Source organism: Lolium perenne, chromosome 7 (assembly GCF_019359855.2).
Source record: "Lolium perenne isolate Kyuss_39 chromosome 7, Kyuss_2.0, whole genome shotgun sequence".
Lineage (NCBI taxonomy): Eukaryota > Viridiplantae > Streptophyta > Magnoliopsida > Poales > Poaceae > Lolium > Lolium perenne.
This window is the reverse complement of record NC_067250.2, coordinates 258,838,409-258,861,102: the sequence shown is the minus strand read 5'-3', so window position 1 is coordinate 258,861,102 and position 22,694 is coordinate 258,838,409. Positions and strand designations below refer to the sequence as shown.

At 45.7% G+C, this 22,694-nt stretch overlaps 1 protein-coding gene and 1 pseudogene across 1 annotated transcript; both read right to left on the bottom strand.

The window, feature by feature from the left end:
- Window positions 1-12,507: 12,507 nt before the first annotated feature.
- Window positions 12,508-13,638, bottom strand: LOC127324167 (uncharacterized). The gene is made up of 2 exons (XM_051352172.2): window positions 13,280-13,638; window positions 12,508-13,164 (listed from the first exon to the last, which is right to left on the bottom strand). The coding sequence occupies exons 1-2, from the start codon at window positions 13,283-13,285 to the stop codon at window positions 12,730-12,732; spliced, it is 441 nt and encodes a 146-aa protein (XP_051208132.1). The 5' UTR covers window positions 13,286-13,638; the 3' UTR covers window positions 12,508-12,729.
- Window positions 13,639-20,574: 6,936 nt separating this feature from the next.
- On the bottom strand, window positions 20,575-21,701 carry LOC127324169 (uncharacterized; annotated as a pseudogene).
- Between the last annotated feature and the right edge of the window lie 993 nt (window positions 21,702-22,694).

The following is a 22,694-nucleotide window of genomic DNA, read 5'->3' as shown; positions in this document are numbered from 1 at the left end:
GAACTCGACGAACTTGTCCGGCAGCCTCTGGATGCCGGGCGGGTCGCCTTTGAGGACGACGATGAACTCGAACTCCCACTCCCCCTCGGAAGACGACGACGGCTCAGGCGACAACGACCGTGCAGGCCTTGCTGCTCCAGCATGCTCGGCCTCTACCAGCCATGGAATGGCCCTCGACTCTTGAGATGGTGGCGGCTAGGGTTGAGGAGAGAGGCGCTAGGAATTGTGTGTGAGGGATGATGCGAGAGCGCCCCCTCTTTATAGGCCGGAGGGAGGCGAGGGAGCGGTGGAGCTCATTCACGCTGGCACGGAGAGCTAGGCGCGGCGAGATGTGTCGTTGCACCTCTGTGGAAACTGCAACATCACTGCGTGCCAATAACTTTCGTCGAGAGGTAGGCGACGGTAGAGCATCGTTTGTGTGTCAATGACGCATCGGGCCCGCCACTCCCTACCTCGCTTCTCGCTCCGTCCGGCGCACCCGGAGCGTCACCCGTGGAGTGGGGACGGGCTCGGGGCGCCGGACACCATATTGGGCCGCGCTGAGCGGAAGGAGGCTTTGGGGCGCGCGACTGGGGACGAAAATATGTTCGGCGTGCTCCAAAAACCACCGCCACGTTGCCCGCCGTAGAGCCATCCGCGCAGTCCACCTTCTAGGGCCGCCGCCCCGGCATCCCCACGAACTTGAGCCCATGACTTGAACAACACACCGCAACACGAGGTGGATAGGGCATGACGACACCATAGCCAGCAGTTGTCAGAGCACACAGCTTCCTTGGGGAGGGGATCAGCCCTCCGCCACCTGAGGTGTACGCCGACCGGACACAGTAGCATGGCCAATAAGACCTAGATTTGGTCCGGCCGCCTGCTAGGCCTCGATCAAGTCCCATTAGTCGTGCCTCCGCGCTGCTGCACCCAGGCCACCGCCGCCATCCACCTGCAGCTGCGTGCCAGACCTACCATGCCTCCACCACGCCGCCATGTGCTACTCATATGCCATGAACGGCGTCGCCACAGCCTCACTCCTCGCAAAACGACCCCGGCCGAGACCGCACATCGCCGCAAAGGATCACCCCGACCATGACGCCCAGGGACATAGCCGTGCCAAAGCTAACGCCACCACGCCGCCGGTCAAGTCGAAGAAGTTGTCGGCATCCAAGGACTCACCATTTCAAACCAGCAAAAGCATCACCTCGACCCCCGGACGGAAGAGAAGCCGCATAGGCCAGGCGGCCAAGGATCACTGGATCTGGGCCGACCTAGCCCAGATCTGACACCAGCAACGGTGAGGAGAGGGAGGAGCCCCACATGCGCTGGTCCCGATCGAGACCCACCTGGCCCCGACCAAGACCCACCTGGCCCAGGGCGAGTCCCGCCTGGCCCCAGACTGAGGCGTGCCGCCAGCAGCCGCCGCCACCCTCCGTCACCACGCGAGCCCACACGTCCGTCGGTACAGCCGCCGCCATGCCTTACCATCACCACTGGACCAAGCCCAAGGAACCCCGAAGCGCACCGCCGCTGTCGTCCTGTCCCGCGCAGGACCAAGCACGAGCAGGTAGAGAAGGTCCCGCCGCCGTCGGCACCGCGCAGGCTTTGCCCGGTGGCCCTTGTCGGCGGTGGCGGCAGAGGAGGAGGGGTGCGGGCGCGCTGATTAGGGTTTCACCCTTGGCGTCGACCGCGGGTGCGATGCGCAGGGAGCCCCGAAAAAATTAAGTTTTTCATATACCATACATTCCTGACAACATAACCCTGTATTTCTTGTTTTGTAGGTCACGGTTAATGGTAATGTGCCTGACAATATAACCCTGCAGCAGTATCCTGAAGTCTGTGTGTTGTTTTGCCCCCCACAGATTAAGACAATAAAAATAAGTCGATTGCTGATGAGTCTAGAGATGAGGCTCTGAGTTCGGCTCTGAGGAGGATGAGGATGTACGACGACGAGGAGGAGGAGGAGGAGGAGGAGGAGGAGGAGGAGGAGGAGGAGGGGACAACAATGAGGAGGTCTATGAGGCTTTGAGTAAGTCGTGGCAACAACCTAGATATAGTTGTTGCCAACTTATATGTCACCAACAACTAGTTGGCCTTTTTTTTTTGGCCTTTTATGTGTGAATTTGTAGTTTTAGTTTGCCATATTATGTGTGAGCTTGTTTAATTTGTTGTCTAGACGTATTGTAATTCGATCACTGTTCAAAAACTAGACCGATTCAACGATTACTAGGCAGATTAATCGCTACTAGGAGCCTGACCGTCTCGATTAGCATTAATCGTTTGGGTTAATCCTTTAGCCCGATTAATCAGTCTGAAAGTCCGATTACTAGGTATGTTCCCGATTAACTACTACACTTGGTCAAAAAAGTTAAAAAAAATTAATGCATATCGCTAATCAGGTGCTACCCCTCCCCAATAAAATAGGTTTTAGGAAGCTCCCGCGTAATTGCAACCTCCAGTAGCTTGATTTCCACTGTCGCCAAATAGTTCCTTGCCCTCCCAGACCAGTTACTCGTAGTTGCCTAAACCTCAGATACAGGAGCTCGACCACCTTGACGAGCTCGCGCAGGAGCTCGAGGACGCCTTCAATAGGTTAGGTGGTTGAGGTGTAAGAGAGGTCGTACCCTAGGTAGGTGGTGGGAGAAGATAAACTTCAGAGGTGAGAGAAGAAGAAGTGGAAGGAAGGAACGCGGCGTCGGCTAGTGGATCTTGATTCGCTCGTGACCTTGAAGATTAGGTCACGGAAGAGAAACGTACATGTTTTTTTAGGATTTTAGGCTCTAGAGATGTAGGGAGAGACATATAGAGACTTATATACTATTATTTTTCTTATATAAGCTATTTTAAGTGCTAATTTGTGTAGGTTGCACCGATTAATAGCCAACCGATTAAATCAGTTAATCGACTGAATTCCGATTAATCACTACTCCCAAGCCGACCGAGCAGTTAACGATTACCGATTTTCTTAACATTGAATTCGATATAGAGAAGTTCCTATTATGTGAAATTGTTGTTATTTTGTTCAATTTCTATTGTTCTGGTATGCAAATTGTTGTTATTGTGAAATTTGATGATGTTTAATTTCCACCGGGCTACACTATGACAACAGCCATGGTGCCGGAGCTACCCGATGGTATTGCAGAGCATAAGGGCAGTACAATGCATAGTGCAACTCCATCATCCATTGCGCTACTGTGCATAGTGTAACTCGCTCCACCATGGATCAAACTAGCATTTCCCAACAAGAAAATATATCCTCAAGCGCAACAAAACGCTCATCATTCCTTGCTTGTTTTTTAGCGCGCAAGGCGCTCAAGATGCTACCGTTGCCCATGTAGAATTTTTTGAGAAGGGTGAGGTGGTTATGCTTTGTTATTTTAGGCATTCAGCAATTTTCGCTAGGGTAGCACCGGGCTGGGAGAGTTGAGCTAGTCACGGTAGCGCCGAGATCCCCCATTCCAACTAGCTCAGCGCCCCCAAGCTCGGTGCTACCGTGTAGAGGGTAGCGCTGCTCCAATGGACGCTACAAAAAAGTTAGTTTTTATTAAAAAAAATCTAAACAGGGTTACTTAATTCTAAAGTTTTGCCAAAAGATTAGTTTTGTCATTTTTACCCCCGTTGGAGATGGTGTTGCCTCCATTTCACCATTTTGGTTCTCACAAATAACACAGGGCCGGGAAGGCTGGGGTAGTGCCTAGCTGAACAGAATGTAACGAGACCTCCAAGGCTCCAATGGCTAGATATAGGGTTCTTTTGTGGTAGGCGTGTTTTTATAGCGAGAATGGTAAACCAGCGCCACCCTGATCAGAACGGCTTTGCAACCGACCACGACGGCGATGTGCAGGCAGCATGGAAAGGTCCTTTCCCGCGGCGCCGGCACAGTAGCTCACTGTAGCCTGCCGCAAGCTAGCGTCGGTAGGCTGGGATCGGACGGCGTGGTCCTGCTTTGTTTTGACGAGCAACGTTTTACTAAACATGACATGATGGAGGTCCTGTTTCCTCGCTGCACGTCGCAGCGGGCTCTAGCCGACTTGCAGCCATCTTGTCGCGCTCGTGTTATTATGGCATCATTGCAGCCCGACGAGCAAGTAAAATACACATTTCACATTGCACTGCTGCCGACTGCCAGAATTGATAGAATTCTGGTGTTGCAGGATAGAGTTGATAGGAATTGTGGTTCTGGGTAGTACAAGTGTGGCTCCGATTATATCCATCATCAAGGCAGGGGACTGAGCAAGTATATTACAATGATTTATGTTCAGCGTTCACGGATCATGCCATTAAGTGGTTTTCTTCTTACAGAACGCTACTAAGTAGTTGATCTGTTTCTCTTTGTTTTGTACTTCCTCCGCTCATCAAATTTATCGTACGTTTATCTAAACTTTATGTATCTACATATTGGATTTTGTCTATATTTCGTTGGGGCTACATCTCCCAGCCCCATCTTCTTCCTCTCTTCTACCTCTAATTCTCTCCATCTCTCTTGTCTCTCTCACCTAGAACACAAGCAAGATGAGATAGACTGAAGAACACACACATACACACAGCTCACCTAGGAGAATTCTTGCTTTGAATCTCTCCCGGTGAGACCATTTTGGCTACATTGTTTTGCTCAGCCCTCACGGCCACACTTTCTTCATTCATTTGTTCACTCTTAAATAGGCAGTACAAGATAAGCATCACCGGCCACTAACACCTAGACCTATTCTTAAGCCATGCTGCCACACAAATCGGCCACTCAGCCCACCTTGCCGAGTACATGCATGAGTAGTAGACTAACTCAAGGGAGACATGTCTCGGGCTAATTAGTTAGATGATCTACGAATTAGCTCCAGAAGTTACTGAATTCTAGATCATCTAACTAATTCGGTAACTTCTGGAGCTAGTCTCAGGCTGAGTACTACATGAATATTTATCCTCACAACTGACTTATTCCTAACTAAATAAGACCATTAGCTTGTCTACACACATATCACATCTTTGTATGTGTAGATTACCGCAACTTCCGGCCAGCCGACTCGATTACACGAAAATAAACATGATCAAGCTCTAAACTTAATACTAATAACAAGATTTGTTCCAACAATCGCCTTCCAAAACTTGTTATTATTTATTTCTCCCTTGAAGCCCATGGTTATCGATGACATCGGTGCACCTCGCAGATGGCCGCCAATGCCATCTTGTCACGCCGATTGTCGTCGTCGCCGTTGGCCTCACCGAGAGACGCACCTCCTATGCCTTCACCGTGAGCGTGTCGCCATGGCACGCTCTCTGCCGCATGTACGCCACTGGTGCCGCAGGTCGCCGGTGACTAACCTCCATATTATCCACCGGTGCCGCAACTCGCCGGTGACTCGCCTCCATGTTGCCAACGATGACGCACCTTCTCGACGACTCATACATAGACGATGAACTCCTCATGGCAATGGCCTCCGCTCCATGGCCATCACCTCCTTGCCGCCGGTGACGGAACTTACCGGGCAACACGTGTTCTCCTTCCCTCGTGACGTAGCTTGACGATGATGGAGACTGGACCTCGACAAATGAGGCTCTGATACCAAGTGATAAATTTACCCAAGGATCAACACACACAAATATGTGGAGAAGTTGAATACAGAGAAAAGCACAAGTGCGTGTGCTGAGAAAAACTCCATGTGTGTGTGTTGTCCATCTTCTCCACATATTTGTGTGTGTTGATCCTTGGGCAAATTTATCAGATTATACATCTAAATTTTGACAAGTTTAAGATATCTTTCATTACACGGAAGGAGTACTCGAAATCTAGACCGCTAGCCCAATTCCCTTTAGTCCTTTGCGTCAATAAAAAATGATAAATAAAAATTTCATTGCACCTATTTTTCTAGATCTAGAAAAATTATGTTTGGCTATGGCTTCGTGCATACAATTTTCTGATTGGAGTGCCGTGGTTTTAAAGAACATGATTGCACACCTGACATTAGCGTCTCAATTTTAAAGCACGCGAACCCAAAATTAATCCAAACTCTATTTCAATTTCATAATATGTTTTCAAGTAATTTTTTATCATAAATAATAATGAGTTTGGAACTAAAATTCTCCGCGGTGCAATGCCCTCTCCAAAGTTAAGGGGGAAGGGAACTGGATCAACTTCTAAAGCGCGCGAGATACAAACTGATCAAGACTTGCTATTTCTCTTTCGAAAACTATGTTTGAAAGTAGGTTTTCTTTCTAAAAGGTCGATTAAACGCCGGTCTCTACATCAATTGATGCAGCCAGCTGCCTGATTTATTATGAAGTTCGCGAACCAAGTTATTACAATTCAAGGATCACATAAAGTTGATACCCAGATCAACCATCTAAAGATTTAAAAAACATGTATCATCTAGACATCGTTTAATCTACTACTAGTATACTATCAACCAACTTTTCTCTGAATATCCGGAGTGAACATTATCGAGTAGCCATGTGTTCTTGTTGATCCAAAAGACCAGAGCTGGATCCAAATTTGAAACTCTGCCAGTATTTAAAAAAATTACATCTACAATTTCATATCGACCAACAGCAAGCAGAAACTCCTCTGCATATTCTAGTTTTATACTCATCGATTCCATTTAGCCAATTTTTAAACATATTGTTTATATTGGTAGGTGGAATAATATTATAGGTAACGTAACCAATGCACCAATTAATTTTAGCAAAAGGAAAGAGAAAAGATGTTGTATAGACTCCTCTGAATCATAGAAACAATATTTTTTACACTATGTTCATTCTGCTCTTATAAGATTTCTTTTTGTGAGCCGTGCTTTTCTTTTAAGGGACCAATTGAAAAAATATCTTAATGGTTTATTGTAAAAAATTGCCATAGGTATCTCATAGGAAAACTATTATGGCCATTCATTAGGTCTTTGAAAGGACACGGATGTCGCCTAGAGGGGGGGGGGGGGGGGGTGAATAGGCGATTTAAAACTGTTACGAGATGGGCTTACCAAATACGGAATAAAACTACCGTTTACTTTGTCAAGCCCAAAGCCTATAAACTATGGTTCACCTATGTGCACCAACAACTTATGCTAAGCAAGACAAGCAACTTATGTGATAGCAAGATATATATATATATATAACTTCAAGCACGATGGCTATCACAAAGTAAGGTGCATAAGTAAAGAGCTCGGGTATAGGAATAACCGAAGTGACGCGGAGACAACGATGTAGCCCGAATTTCACACTCTTGCGAGTGCTACTCTCCGTTGGAGCAGTGTGGAGGACAAGTCACTCCAAATGCACGAGGGCCACCGTATTCTCCTCGAGAATTCCCACCAAAAGGGATGTCCTCGATCCACTATGGGACCTTAGGAAGGTCACCGAACCCGCACAAAGCTTGGGGCTATCTCCACAACTTAATTGGAGGCTCCCAACAAATTGCCACAAAGGCCTTGCCCTTGAAGAATCTCTACAACTTAATTGGAATCCCCAAGAACACCACTAAGATGCCACAAAGGCCTTGCCCTTGAAGATTCTCCACAACTTAATTGGAGTCCCCAAGAACACCACAAAGATGCCACAAAGGCCTAGAATCCGTCTAGGGTTCCAAGAACCCAAGAGTAACAACTTTCTTGCTTTCACCTCCACGAATCACCGTGGAGAACTCAAACCGATGCACCAAATGCAATGGCAAGAACACCACAAAGATGCTCAAGTCCTTCTCTCTCAAATTCCAACAAAGCTACAAAAGCTATTGGGGGAATAAGAGAGGAAGAACAAAGGAATTCACAAAGAACACCAAGATCAAGATCTAGAGAGTTCCACTCACAAAGAGATGGATTTGATTGGTAGAAATGTAGATATAGATCTCCTCTCTCTTTTCCCTCAAATGGGGGCAAGAATCATGGAGGGATTGAGAGATAGTGCAAGCTTCTCTAGTTCAACAATGGAGGAGAGAGAGAGTGAGAGAAGCCACGGCCCAAGGAGGAAGAAGGGGGGTATTTATACCCCCCAAGAAAATCGAGCCGTTGGGCAAAACCAGGGCCGGATAATCCGGCCTAAGTAAGGGCCGGATAATCCGCCCCCCCGGATAATCCGGCCTCAGGGACAAAACCTGGTAAAAATCCGGCCAAAAGTACGGCCCCTGTCCAGAGCTGCTTTCGAGGGGGCCGGATATTTCCGAAATATCCGGCCCGGATAATCCGGCCCGGATATTTCCGAAATATCCGGCCCGGAAAATCCGGCCTGGCAAACTGCAGAAACACCAAAACTAAAACGGGCATAACTTTAGCATCCGGACTCCGATTTTGATGATCTTGGGCTTGTTTTGAAGCTAGGAACAAGCTCTACAAGATCATGCAGGAAACCATCATAGTCCAACAGGGGAGGATAGAAACAAATGATGAAAGGTTTGACCTATCTAAAAAAGACATACCGGTAAAACCTCCAATCTCGAAAATGCAACAAGTTGCCCGTGCAAAAACCATTCTTGATGAACTAGAGCTTGTCATGAGAATAAGCACAAGCTCTAAATCATCACATGGATAAGATCCAAATAACAACCAAGAAAGATGATGAATCAAACTCGAAAACGCAACAAGTGATCTATGCTAAATCCGTTTTCGATGAACTAGAACTTGTCATGAGAATAAGCACAAGCTCTAAAACATCACATGGATAAGGTCCAAATAGCAACCAAGAAAGATTATGCAAGGATGCAAAGGTTTGAGCTCTCTCCGAACGATACGATCGAGTTACTCACTCGAGAGCCCTCTTGATAGTACGGCAACTAAACTATAAACCGGTCTCCAACTACACTATGAGACCGGTGAGAAAGAAACCCTATCAAGAGCAAACCTTATACTTGCGCTTTCCACTTGAGCTCGATGACGACGACCTTGACCTCAACAAGATGGAACGTCTTTCTTGCTTGTGCTTGCTTGACGAAGTCTTGTGGATTGCTCCCCCATAATCCACCATGGGAGAGCTTCTTCTTCGGCGCATCTTCACATAACCATGACCACCATGTGGATTGCTCCCCCATAATCCACCATGGGAGAGCTTCTTTTTCGGCGCATCTTCACATATCCATGATCACCATATGGATGGCAAGACTCAAGCAAAGGACCTCTTCGAGATGGCTAATCTTGAACTTGCACTTTATTTCTCCATTCTTCATCATGTTGATGTCTTGAAGTAACTTGAGGGCTCACTTCATCTTCATCTTCAAGACATACTTGACACTTGATATCCTTCATCAATTTCTTCTTATTGCAACCTAATACAAACATGTTGATGTCTTGAAGTAACTTGAGGGCTCACTTCATCTTCATCTTCAAGACATACTTGACACTTGATATCCTTCATCAAATTCTTCTTATTGCAACCTTGAAGCCAACATATGGTTCAAGAATTACCTATGGACAACTCCTACAAATATAACTCAATGCAAACATTAGTCCATAGGGATTGTCATTAATTACCAAAACCACACATGGGGGCTCCATGCACTTTCAGTCTTCTACATCCATTTCACTAAGATTACACCTAAGCTATAGTGAGCTTCCACCCAAAAAATCAGGTTTTCTCTGATAGATGAACCATGATTAATCTTTGACCAGGTGAAGCGAGTCATCCCATTTATTTCCCGCTAGCATTTCTCTGAAACCTATGTTTAGAGGTACTTGGGATAAAATGGTATGCATGAAACATCTTTCTGATTAACTTTATTATATATAGAGAGATATCTATTAGTGAAAGTCTTCTGTCCTAACCAAATATCGTCCCAAGATCTAGTTCTTCTACGATGCCGGATATGTACAACGGATAAAATAATATTCTCTTATTTTCTAAGCAATTATCCCTTGTAGCTAAGTAAACACAATATTCTATTTCTTCATTTTCTCCATCAACTAATAAAAAATGTGGCATGACTACCTTAAGCGAAGGCTGATGTCACCATATTATAAAGAACCTCCAGAAAAGAAAGCATGTTTAGCTCTCATGTTTTATTCTTGGTTAGTTGTAGTGATCGAGGGCACGTACAATGAGGTGATGTCAGCTTTCCCTTAGAGATGTCACGTCAGATTTTGCTTAGTTGGAGGAGAGAGAATGAAGAGAAAAGAATATTGTCTTCCCTTAGCTAAGGGATCATCTCTTACGAAATAAGGGAAGACTATTTTCTCCATCGTATCACATATGTCTTCCCTTAGCAACAAATTTCCTACCAAAATTTAATTATTAATATTAATTGCTAGAGATGACAGTAAGAGATAATGCGTTGTAAATGCATTCTCTAGCTGATGTGGTGGGGTATGGGAAGACATGCCTTCTCTACCATTGTACACAGGGGTGGAGCTTAGTTGAAACAAAACCGGGCTATGACCCGCCCAACTTTAGAGATTTCCTGCCTACATATTGGTAATTTTAGCCCAATAGCAGCCCATTTTATTCATTTTAAGCCTGCTGGCCACCCAGCTTTTTCCGGCAAGCTCCGCTACTGATTGTACATACACTGATCAGTATAATTGAACATTCCGTATTTGAAATTCTGTATTTAAAGTTGTCCTGCTGAAAGTGAAGGTGGGAGCTCTGTATTTTGGACGGGGAGAAGTATCTTCCGTTTTTTCACCTTTTTTAATGCACTTACCGGTCCAGGATGCATCACATATGTCAGGTTTCGTGGCCCGCCATGACGCGGCACAGTCCACAGTGCATGCGTACGTACGTATGGGCGTATGGCATGGCCTCTCTGCTCTGCCCGGTCGTGAACGACGACGACCAACGGACGTGCGCGTGCCGTCCTGTTGTGGAAATTATCAACTTGTTTTTCTTGATGAGAATTTATGATACGTACCTGCAGGCTGCCATTCTGCTTGGCATGCAGTTCCATAAATTGCAGTGCCTCATTTACTCCTTTCTCTACAGCAGCGCAGCAGAAGACGTGCCCTATGCTGCGCATCAGTGCACGTACTAGTGGATAGGCCGCGGGTACATGAAGCTGTTGAATTCGAACGGTGTTCTGTTTTGTACCTGCACATAAAATAAAATTATTATAAAAAATACATAAAACATAGATCTTGCAAATGTTAAAAAGAATCGAAATAAAATTTCGTGTGTATATCAAGATATTTTATGTTTGCACACATGTTTTCAGGGAAAGGACATTTTATATGGGCGTGTAATACAGACAAAAGAATGTTTCGTGAATAGTCATGGTGAAGTATATCAAAATTTGTCATTTTAAGATGAGAAACAAAAATATGTTTTTTTCGAAAACTAGAATGTGTAAATATGCATGCAGAACTTTATTACAGAATTTTTTGATATTTTAAAATATGATTTCGTATAAAGGGTTCATGTGCACCGGTGAACCGAATTGTATTACCCTGAATTCAGGGCTTCTTTGGAAAAAGGAATACAAAAGTGAGTAATAGGAAAAACAAATAATTTGATAAGATTGCAAGTGTCAAACACGTGATTAATTGCAAAAGAGAGGAAATATGTAGAAATAGTCATCTAGACGAACCACAACGAAAAAACAGAATCCCAAGCAAATGAGTGTAAAAAGAGGTTAGAGTGGACGTTGAAATTCCTAATATTGGGGTGTAAGAATGCAATCTATTAAAATTTTGGAGTATCCCTCGAAAATTTCTTTGAAAATCCTTCAATCCAAAGGGGCCCGTTAGCCTTACGCATGAGACCTTGGAACGTCCTAATCAGGGTTACGTTGTGTAAACTAAAAGCCCATACCTAGCTTGCCACGAACATCCTAAAAGCATGTCATCAGAGTCTTACTCGTTACTCGATCATTGCACCAGCTTACACAAGAGGACCGGATCAGCTGATGAACCGCTCGATCGAAATCATTACAAGTGATCAGTTAGCTAGCCCGATAGATCACAAAACAAAACACACACAAGGAAAAGACATAACTAATTTAGTGTCTCCATCCCAATTCCAAAGCACACGAGTGTAAAAGGAGGTTAAAGTTGATCTCGAAATTCCACTTTTAGAGCAGGTGCTTGGTGAGCACCCGTATCTAGACCATCTATATTGCATCAAGATCTGTGCAAGTTCTTTTTTCTCCTCTTAAATAATTTCTTATTTTTGTATCTCTCACAACTTACATTGTTTGAACTCTAAAATTTGCAGATCACTCAAACATAACAATTGGAATGTGGAAAAAATATTTTGAGTTTTTTATGTCATTATCTATATATGTATTTCAAGAATTTATTTTGAATTTAAAATAATTTAAATTTTAAATTTGCACAAAAAATACCGAACTATTTTTCCTCCATTCCATTTGTTATTTTTGAGAGACCTGCAAAAAAATCAAATCAAAAAATTACATAATTTAGAAGATACAAAAAAGACAGAGTGAAGAAATGTGCAGGTGCATGCGCAGAGCGGACCTGCTCCATTCCTATAAGAATCCAACATTTCTTTAAATATCCTTTATTTACAACGGGTCCCTCAGCCTTATGCACGAGACCTTGGAACGTTCTAATGTTACGTTTCGTAATCAAAAAGCACATAATTTGCTTGCCACCATCATCCTAAAAGCATATCAGTCTTACTCTTAAGTCTTAACTAATTGCACCAGTTTACACACGAGGAGTGGATCAGCTGATCCGCGGATACAACTTACTACTACGGAATAAACAAGCAGCTCGATCGAAATCATTACAAGTGATCATTTAGCTAGCCCGAGAGATCACAAAACAAAACACACACACCGCAAGAACCAGCATTCGAATCGAACGGCCGTTCGTTCAGTCTTCAGACGACGCACGAGTTGAGGCCCAAGCAACCCATCAGCAGGCTCCTCCTCTTGCGCCTGGGGCGGCGGTGAGAGCTGACGAGCTCCGGCGGCGGCACCTGGTACAGGTCCTCGTCGACCGGCCGCACCACCCTGGAGCCGGAGGCGCCTCTGGTCTTGATAGCGGTGGCGCGCGCCATGCCGCCAGCCTCCGGCGCCCTCGCGCGCCGGCCGCCTCCCTTCTCCCGATGAGCTACGTCGACCTCCGGCCTCCTCGACTTCTTGGGCGTTGCCTTGCGCGGAGGCGGCGAGTACCTGAACCACACGTCGCTGCAGGCCTCCTGCTCTGGCTCCGGCACCGGGGCGTAGTAGCACTCGGCGGCGGGCGGCTCGCCGTAGTGGTGGTAGCAGTAGTTCCACTCCCCGAACGCCGGCACCTGCGGCCTCCTCGCCCTCTGCGAAATCAAAACCACGAGTAAAAGCTGGGTGAGTTAAACCACACTCCGCTTCTTGTATGTATCATGGATCATGGATGGATGATGCCTGGTTCACAAACAAGCACACACTCACCTCCATCTGGTTTACACAGACAGCACAGGGGAAAACGAAACAGAACGAGCTAGCTGGAGAAGAAGAGACGCAAGCTTCTATGGCTGGAGTCAGTGTTGGGTGAGTATTTAGCTAGTGGAGGGGAGAGAGCTAAACAGAATGGAATGAGACCTCCAATGGCTGGACTAGACCCATTTATATAGCGAGAATGAGAGGAGAAGCAACGCCACCCCGATCACAACGGCTCTGCTGCCGGCCGGCGATGTTGAGGCAGCATGGAAAGGGCCTTTTCAGCGGCGCTGTAGCCTGCGGCAGGCTAGCCTCGGTAGGCCGGGAGGAGACAGTGGACGCAGCGGGAAAGAGGGGCTGGACGGCGTGGTCCTGCTTTGACGAGCAACGGAGCAAGCTTTTACTACTCATGATGGAGAGGACCTGTTTCCTCGCTGCACGTCGCAGCGGGTTCTAGCCGACTTGCAGCCTTCTTGTCGCGCGCGCCCGTGTTATTTCAGCATCATTGCAACCTGATGAGAAAATAAAATATACAATTCACCCCTGCACTGCTAATACAACTCCATGCTGTCTGGTGGAGTATGAAACAAGGAAGAACTATAAGCTTGAGATTTTTAGCTCCTGAGCACTAGTGCTCCTGCTGTTTAAAAAACATAAAAATCACACTTATGTATTTAAAGAAAAATAAAAAATAAACCATGGTGTAGCCAATGAATTATCCCATAAACGTGCAAAATTTTAATTTCAAATACAAAATATTCTGGGCTACAAAAAAATGACCAACGTGTGGATCTGGGTATGCATATTTCAAATCTCCAAATTTCAACAGATTTTGTCTTTTTTGTGTAGCCTGTAATATAAAAAAATTCATAATAAAATTCTACACTCTTGTAGGTTGCGTCATTTAGTATGTCCAAATTTTTTTTAAATTTTTTTTTGAAACAAATATGTATGATTTTTTTATTTTTTTAAACAACAATAGCACTGGTGCTCAAGAGCCAAAGACACTTTTCGTTTTTTTACCACAATTCCACAAGCCAGCTTGTGTTGGATGATAGGTTTGATGCTGCATATAGCATTTTACGTTGTAAAATAGGACATATGGTGACAAACATGTACCAACCACCAGTTGAACACACTCGCGCGCTTTCTCCCTGGAGTCGCCAATTTACAAGAGATTAAGAGTCTTGAACTATGATATCCAAACCATTTTGTCATTTTGCCTACAAAAAATTACATGTTACCAAGTGTGTCGAACCATTGAGTGAAATATTAGTTTAGTGTGTGGAAAACTATGAGTCCTACTTCTCTAACTTTGACTATTGATGTATAAACATGTTAACAAATATGCCTAGAATAACATAATTTAACTTTAGCAATATGTTAGTATACAAAAATAATGGCCAAACTTTCACCACATTCAAGTTTTTTAAAAGCCGCACACATGGTAACATGGAGTGAGTAAATGAGAGGAATAAATATCAGAACAAGATATAATTCTTACTATTTACTGTGACCTACTTATTAAGGAGGATAACCCATTTTATCTTAATTCAACGATTTTTTTATCAAATATAAATAAGATCATGTACCGATCAAACATCGTGTAACAAATTTGGATGGGTTTTACAAATCCAATATCACTTACATGGGTATTTCAACATATGACATATGGCATGATCATCTTTTGCCCACAAATTTCAGAGTGCCAAAGATGTAACTCGCACATATGATAATTTGTTTGCCAAAATATTTGTGATAGTTGTAAAATGATTTTGTTTACTGTCACATAATAGAAAAGAATGTGATATCTATGAAACACATTTTTATTTCTTGAACACTTTCAACCAACTACGGATGATGCCGTCGCAAACCGTACTAGTTGATTCAAATCGAAAAAATGACCGACCCGTCGCAAAAGAAGCACGAGAGAACCTGTCACCTGACATGTCCGGAACCAATCCAAACGGATTACTACCTCCGTTTCAAGGAATAAGGTGCACGCGTATTCCAAAACGAACTTTGACCATAAAATTTGAGCAACAAAATCTTGATTATATTTTATGTATTTAGCACCGTTGGATTCGTATTGAAAAACACTTTCTAGTGATGCTAATTTCATACTAACAATCTTTATATGTTTTGAATTAATTCTTGATCAAACAAAAAGCTCGTAAAACGAGGACGCCTTATTCCTTGAAACGGAGGTAGTATAAAACAAAAACATTTAGTGTTTAAAATGGACCGGTCCAGAGAAGCCATAGGCACCGCAACTTTGACTAGAACTTGGCCTTTTTTGCACTCACGTGTTCTTTCGGCAGATGCATCTTCTTGACCTCGCATGTCAGACAAAAATAGGGACGCACCGGACCACTGTCCCCAGTCAGCTCAAGCGCATCAGCGCGCAGCTGCACTATGGCGTACGGTTTGAAGCCTTTGACTAAACATTCCTCTATGTTATTAAGCAGATACAAGTTTGAGTCGGTCCTAAGACCATCCACTATGTATGTAAAAAGCGATTCATTTTGGCTTTGGAACCGGTTCGATACATAGTAGAGCATGGATACATCCTGTCTGACAAAAAAAGCGACTCAACTTCTTGGTTCGGTTCATTGCAATTAAATAATGATATTTCCAACGATATGATCATGCATGGGCAGAAAATGGTAGGTCCGTCCAAGCCAAAGGATTAGAAAGGGAGTAAAAGAACATTACTTTATCTAAGCTGGACCCCATTGCTAGACTTTGATGCGGTTCTACACATAGTGGGAATTGGAGATCGATTCAAACTCTGACAACGTTTCAGAATGAACCGGCACCACATTGTACATGGCCTAAGGTGAAGCGGCGTTTTTCTTTCGTGTTAAAGACGACGAGTCTTGGCGGCATGGTCCAACGGGGTCTCAACGTTGGATACGTCATGTTCAACATGCGCAGGGTGGTGGAGCTGTCTGGAATCATGGTGACGGTTTTGGTAGATCTCGCAAGGTCATTGAGTAGATCTCTCCTGAAGATGGGTATTGCTGAAGATTGTGGCGCCAAGGAGTTCTGGAGCGTGTATGATGCTAGGATCTACCGGACCGGTGTGCCACTTGGTCGCCGTTGGGTGACTTGTTGAGGCTTTATATATAGATTTGTGCTTCCATAGACCCCCAAAAAGTGTGTTGGTGTGATGTCAACGTGTTGGCTATGTTTATGTACTCTCCCTTTCTCGGTGTTGTAGGAGTTATCGCCAGTTTGGTGGATTTGGTCTGATCTTTATAATTTTTATTGTAAGGTGTTGTGATAATCTAATAAACAAGTTTTGTGCATCCCTTGGATGCAGAGGATGGATGATAATTCCTCTATTTTGAAAAAGAAAAAAGGACTAAACATTCCTCTGCTTGAAGCATCATATATATCCTGCATCTTGAGATATCAGTATAACATTGCAAAACTTCCAATGGCACTCTATATGTTTTGAGCATGGGAGCTCCAAACTGACCCAGACAGTCTAACTCTGTTTCGAAAATTATGTTTTGTAGTGATCGGTATACTCCTATGTCTGGAGGCTTTTTACGGTAGGGACGAATAAACGCCAACCGTTCAGCCTGGCTGATCCAATGGCCTAGATTGATAAATACTTGTTGATTGAAGGACTAGTATTTTTTCACCGAGGGTTAAATTTGGTAGATGAACACGTCATGTCTCTCACCCAGGAACCTTCCATATAATAGATAGTTTCCTTACCTTAACATTACTTTACTTTTTTAATAGTTCATATACCAATTTCGTATAAATAAATTAGGCGTGTGTGGGTACCAAATTCGGATCAACAACATAGAAATCATATAGAAATGAAAATTTAATTATCTATATCGATGTGATGAGTAACTTTCTGATCTCTAACAAAAAAGAACAAAGAAAGTTTATAAGAGGTCAAAAGTTTTGACGAACATGCAGCTCTATATGTCTAGGCAGTAAAGAACGGTTGGGGATGTTTTGGCTTCAAGGCCCGGAAACCATAAGTTTAGTCCAACCTACCCGTAGCTTATTTTTTTTTTAAAAAAATCAAAAATAACATTTAAAGTTTCAAGAAAAATCTAAAAGTAAATCTATATGTTGAAAATATTTGCTCTACAACCATAGAAAATTTCAACTCAAAATATATTTAAATGGAGGCTGTGAAAAAATAACAAAATCTGACATATGTTATTTTATCATTTTTGCACAACCTCAGATGTATGGTATCTAGAGTTCAAATTTTGCAGACTAATAGAACTCAACATTTTGTACATCTATATATTTTTATATTTTGTAAACTTCAAAATGCCATTTTTTATTTTTAGAAAAACGAGATACATGTAGCGCGTCCTAGTAATTTTTACACTCAACTTCAAGGCCTGACTGAGCCAACATTTTCTTATTTCTTCTTAATGTATTTTTAATTTCAGAACTTCTAAATTTTAAATTTTAAAATTTTCTAGTTAACATGAAGAGAAAATATGGTGAGACCTGTCTTATAGACATTGCGTCCGCGTGAAACCTGGGAGGGATCAACGCGTGATGGTTATTCCAAAGTTGTGCGACGCAGAGAGAAGTGACAGAAAGTCTTGCGCCATGTGGCGCGAGCATTAGTTGCCGGTACATGTGGCATGGCGTCGAGCCGACTTCTCAGGTGAGGGTACCATATGTGAGAGGGCTTCTCCGGCTCGAGCGGGCCCACATCACGATTTCCCGGGAGGACCCGCGTATGATAACAACCTACCTAGGCTACATCGTGCAATGGCGAGGCCTATTAGACGATGAAACCGAAGGCCTCCCGCTCTTAGAACAAACCTCAGATCGAATGATTCCCTACCAAGCGTCCATGATGCCTGGAAGGCGTGGAGGCTCATCGTCCAGCGACACGGTGAAGGAGATGCACGCTTGAGAGAGCGAATCACGTGGGAATCTCATGGAGTGGTACGTGGTGGGCCCGGGGCTGGGAGACGGGGATTTCATCGCGATGGCACCGCATGTCCTCCTAGGCTTGCCTTGAGACGTCCCGCGGCTTACGGCGGGACATGGATAGCCAAAATTGTCGAGACTTTCGAAAACTCTTATTTGTACCGATATATCAATTAGTACATTATAATAACATCTTATACATGTTGAAAAATATAATAACAACTTATATTGTAGGACACATGGTCCGTCAAATCATTACCGCTCTATCCAATAATACACACCTGATTTTAACTCAAAAGAATCCCATGAATTATACTAGTGTGGAGCTTGATCGAGCTAAGAATGATTGAAATATGAGTTCGTGACATATGGCAGATTTACCCTTCACAAGATACACATCAAATAAAATTGAATCTCATGTAATTATAGTAGAAGGAAATTGCCTCTAAAAACTACCAAAACTGATTGCATAAAATATTCCTGTAATTAAGGGTGGATATGAGTCAATACTACTAGAGGAGGTGACTAGTAAATTGCACCGTAAAATGCCTCTATGTCTGACATTCCATAATTTGATGGTCGGTATCTACAGTTCAACAGTTGTCCTTCGCCGGTCAGCTGCACTCGGCCGCGTGCGCAGGAGCAAGCAGGTTTCGGGCTCAGCCACGCCGCGCCACAGTGCATGTGTGCATGCGCGCGTACGTATGGCATGGCAGTGGGCATGCATTATCTATAGTGTGTTGTGAAAATATGTACTCCATGCATTACTGATTACTTATGGCATGCAGGCTGCTCCATGCATTGCACCGTAACATTTACTCTCTCTCTGCAGCAGCGACAGCAGCTAGCAGAGGTGCACTGTGCTGCCGTGCATGAGTCCTTGGGCGTGGAGAGGAGGCTAAGCAATAGAAGCTGTTGAATTCAGTCTAGAGAGTACTAGGAGTGAATGATTTGCCTTCACGGAGTTCGCTGTACCCTCTAAGCTGCACGCTCTCGTACACACGGTGTGGTACACAAGTCATGCACTTGATCTTTATCGGTCCAAATTCATGTACCTTGTGGACCACCAGTTGCTGAACTCTTTGTATCCCACGTTCATGCTGAGGCTTGAACATCGATTCAAATGACACAGATTGAAATTCTTAGGCACGTACGCGGGTCCCAACGGGCCACCCTAAACCGAACATGGTAGTATTGGATTATACATTTGTTACTTACGCTGTAAGGCAGCTCATTTCCCCCCTTTTCCCCTCTCGTTCATCTACAGTACCTGAGAGTCTCCTCGTCAGAGCCGGGCCAATCTGAAGCTCATCTCGCCGGCATCGCCGTTGGAGATGGGTGGAGGAGAGGCGCCGGGGTAGATAGTTTAGCTAGGGTTAGCGGCTGCTTGCCGGTAGGGGGCTCTATGCCCAGTAGTGGAGGCGGATGTCAAGATCTGGCCGCCTGGATCTTGGCGGTTCTAGGGCCCTTCTTCCTTCTTCTTCTCCTCCGGTGGTCGGAGGGGAGAGGGATGGAAGGGGCTGACGCTTCCTTCAATAAAGAAGCGGCGGAGTACCACCTGATGAAAAGCAGAAGCGGCGGGCGACGCCCTTTCCTGGCCGGCCTCGGCGGCGAGGGGGAAAGCGTGAGCCCGTCGGAGAAAGGCGTCGTCGACGAGCTCCTGGCCGGCCGTGGAGGCGAGGAGGAGCGAGCGCACGCCTCCGCAAGTTCTTCTGCATCATCCAGGAGGCCTTACCTACATTGGATTCGAGCAACGGTGGCCAGCCATCGACTCGGCTTCTCCCTGGCCTGCCGTGGTGGCGAGGAAGGAGAAGCTGCCGATGCGACGCCTACCGCCCATCGGAGCCAGTTGCTGCCCCAAAGGTGCTTCGGAGCTGCGTCTTCGTCGCCGTCGCTGTTGTCAATGCAGCGTTCATCCAGAGAAGTTTTCTAGCGGGGGACTTATGCCGGCGATGCCCTGCCGCTGCATCTTTTGGCCGATTGGCGGCCCTTCTCTTGGTGTTCTGACTTCCCAAAGACCAAGATGTCCAAGGGGAAGAGCTACTGCTTCTGCCACGACGCCGGACCAAGCGGTTCGTCCCCGGCGCCGGCGTTCGTTCTTTGCCGGAGCAACTCAGCGGCGCCTCTCTTCTGCGGTGCAGAGCAAGGATCTGATCGCGTTTTCCAAAACTTGTTTAGGGTCTTCTCTGTAATTTTTCAGTCCTTATTCAGAATTCCCCTGAACTGTAGGGGTTTTCTTGCAAATTGTAACCACCGCCTGTTTAATACTAGCAGCTCCTAGGGTCTTCGACCCTACCTTGTTCAAAAAAAAAAAAACTTACGCTGTAACGTGTGAATAGAAGGAAAACCAATTCAATTCGTGAGAGCATATGAACTCATTGTGTAAAAACATAGTAGTATATTAAAAAAAAATAGTGAAATAAAATTTCTCATGTGATCTAGCCATTCTATGTTGGTACAAGTTTGCCACAAACAAGATAATCTTTACATACTCTCAATTCTCAGCCGGTCAAGCGATTGAACCAGCCTGAACGCAGACCGCTGATCCGCGGATACAGTTACGGTGGAAATAAACAACTCGAAAGAATTACAGGTGATCATTAGCTAGCCCAAGAGATCACAAAACAAAACATAGAGAAAAAGAGCAATCATTCAAACCATGCACACAGGTGCAGGGCTTCAGGCGACGCAAGAGTTGAGGCCCAAGCATCCCATCAGCAGAGGCTCCTCCTCTTCCGTCTCGGCCGGTGGGAGATGACGAACTCCGGCGGCGGCACCTGGTACAGGTCCTCGTCGACCGGCCGGACCACCCGGGAGGCGGAGGCGCCTCTGCCCTTGGCCGTGGCGCCGGCCAAGCCTGAAGCATCCGACTCCCTAGCAGAACGCCGGCTTCCCTTCTCCCGAGCGTCGCTCTCCGGCCTCCTCGTCTTCCTGGGCGTCGGTTTGCGCGGCGGCGAGTACCTGAACCAGACGTCGCTGCAGGCCTCCGTCTCCGGCTCCGGCACCGGGGCGTAGTAGCACTCGGCGGCGGGCGGCTCACCGTAGGGGTGGTAGCAGTAGTTCCACTCCCCGAACGCCGGCACCTGAGGCCTCCTCGCCTTCTGCAAAACCAAAACCAGATTAGCTACATGAGCTACGACTAGAAATCATAACACTCCGATTCCTGTATGGATGGGTTCACACGCACACTCTTACCTCCATCTGGGTTTACACGAACAGCAGAGGTGAAAGCAGAGCTAGCTGGAGAAGAGGAGTCCCAAGCTTCTATGGCTGGGGTGAGTAGCGTAGTACGTGCTTAACTAGTGGAGAGTAGCTAAACAGAATGGAATGAGACCTCCAATAGCTGGAGTACAGCCGTTTATATATAGCTAGAATGAGAGAAGCAACGCCGCACCGGCGATGTCGAGACAGAGAGGGGCAGCCATGGAAAGGCCCTTTTTCCGCGGCGCAGTAGCTCACTGTAGCCTGCCGAAGGCTAGCATCGGCACGCTGGGAGGAGACAGAGGGCGCATCAAGGAGAGCGTGGTCGTGCTGCAGGTTTGACGAGCAAGCAAGCTTTTACTACACATCATGGAGGCCCTGTTTCGTCGCTGCACGTCGCAGCGGGTTCTAGCCTACTTGCAGCCTTCTTGTCGCGCCCCGTGTTATTTCGGCATCATTGCAACCTGATGAAGAAGTTAAAATAAACATTTCAACTCTGCACTGCTACCGATGGCTTCTTTGCCACAACCCCATGATGTCTTGTGGAGTATGAACCAAGGAACCGGTACCAGTAGAAGCTGTTCTGCAACAACTCCACACGTCTGCCAGTTTTAGGGCATTCTCCAACGGTTCAACGCCGTTTCAAGCAGCTACCGCGGTCGAAATATACATCTACACGCAAGCCCAGCGGCGCGACGCAGAGTGATCGGTCTGTCCGCGAAGACACAAACACGACCTAAACATACGCCGTGTTTGCGTCTGCGTGGTCACGCCGAGTGACCTAGTATTTTAACTTGGCCCCGCACGTCAGGGGACAATGAAATCGACCGCGCGGCTTTGCTTTCTCCTCCCCTTCTTTGCTACCATAGGCGAAGCCACCACCCCAATCCGTCGCACCGTCGTATTACACGACGTCTGCTCGGGCCTCGCCGTGCCGGAGTACCCGATCGGAGCCGGGGTAGAATCTTGACCGCATCTGTCGTGTCTTTGGTGGCAACACATCTGCTGGGTGCGCCGGCCAGCCTCGTCATCTAGGACCTGTTTGATCAATTGCGCCGGTAGGTTCCCTAATTCATTTTTGGGCGCTATTGTAGGCCACAATTGATTTGCAATTCTACCCATGCAGATGGACATGTGGAAGTCTCTCGACAAGTTCTGCAGTGAGGTCATTGACTCCTCTTCCGACGATGAGTCCGAGAAGAAGACACCGACCATGGCTGTTGCAGCCTCCATCCTCCACAAGCACAATGCCAGCCAGATGCCGGTGTATCGGGGCTCTGTGAATGGCATCTCAAAA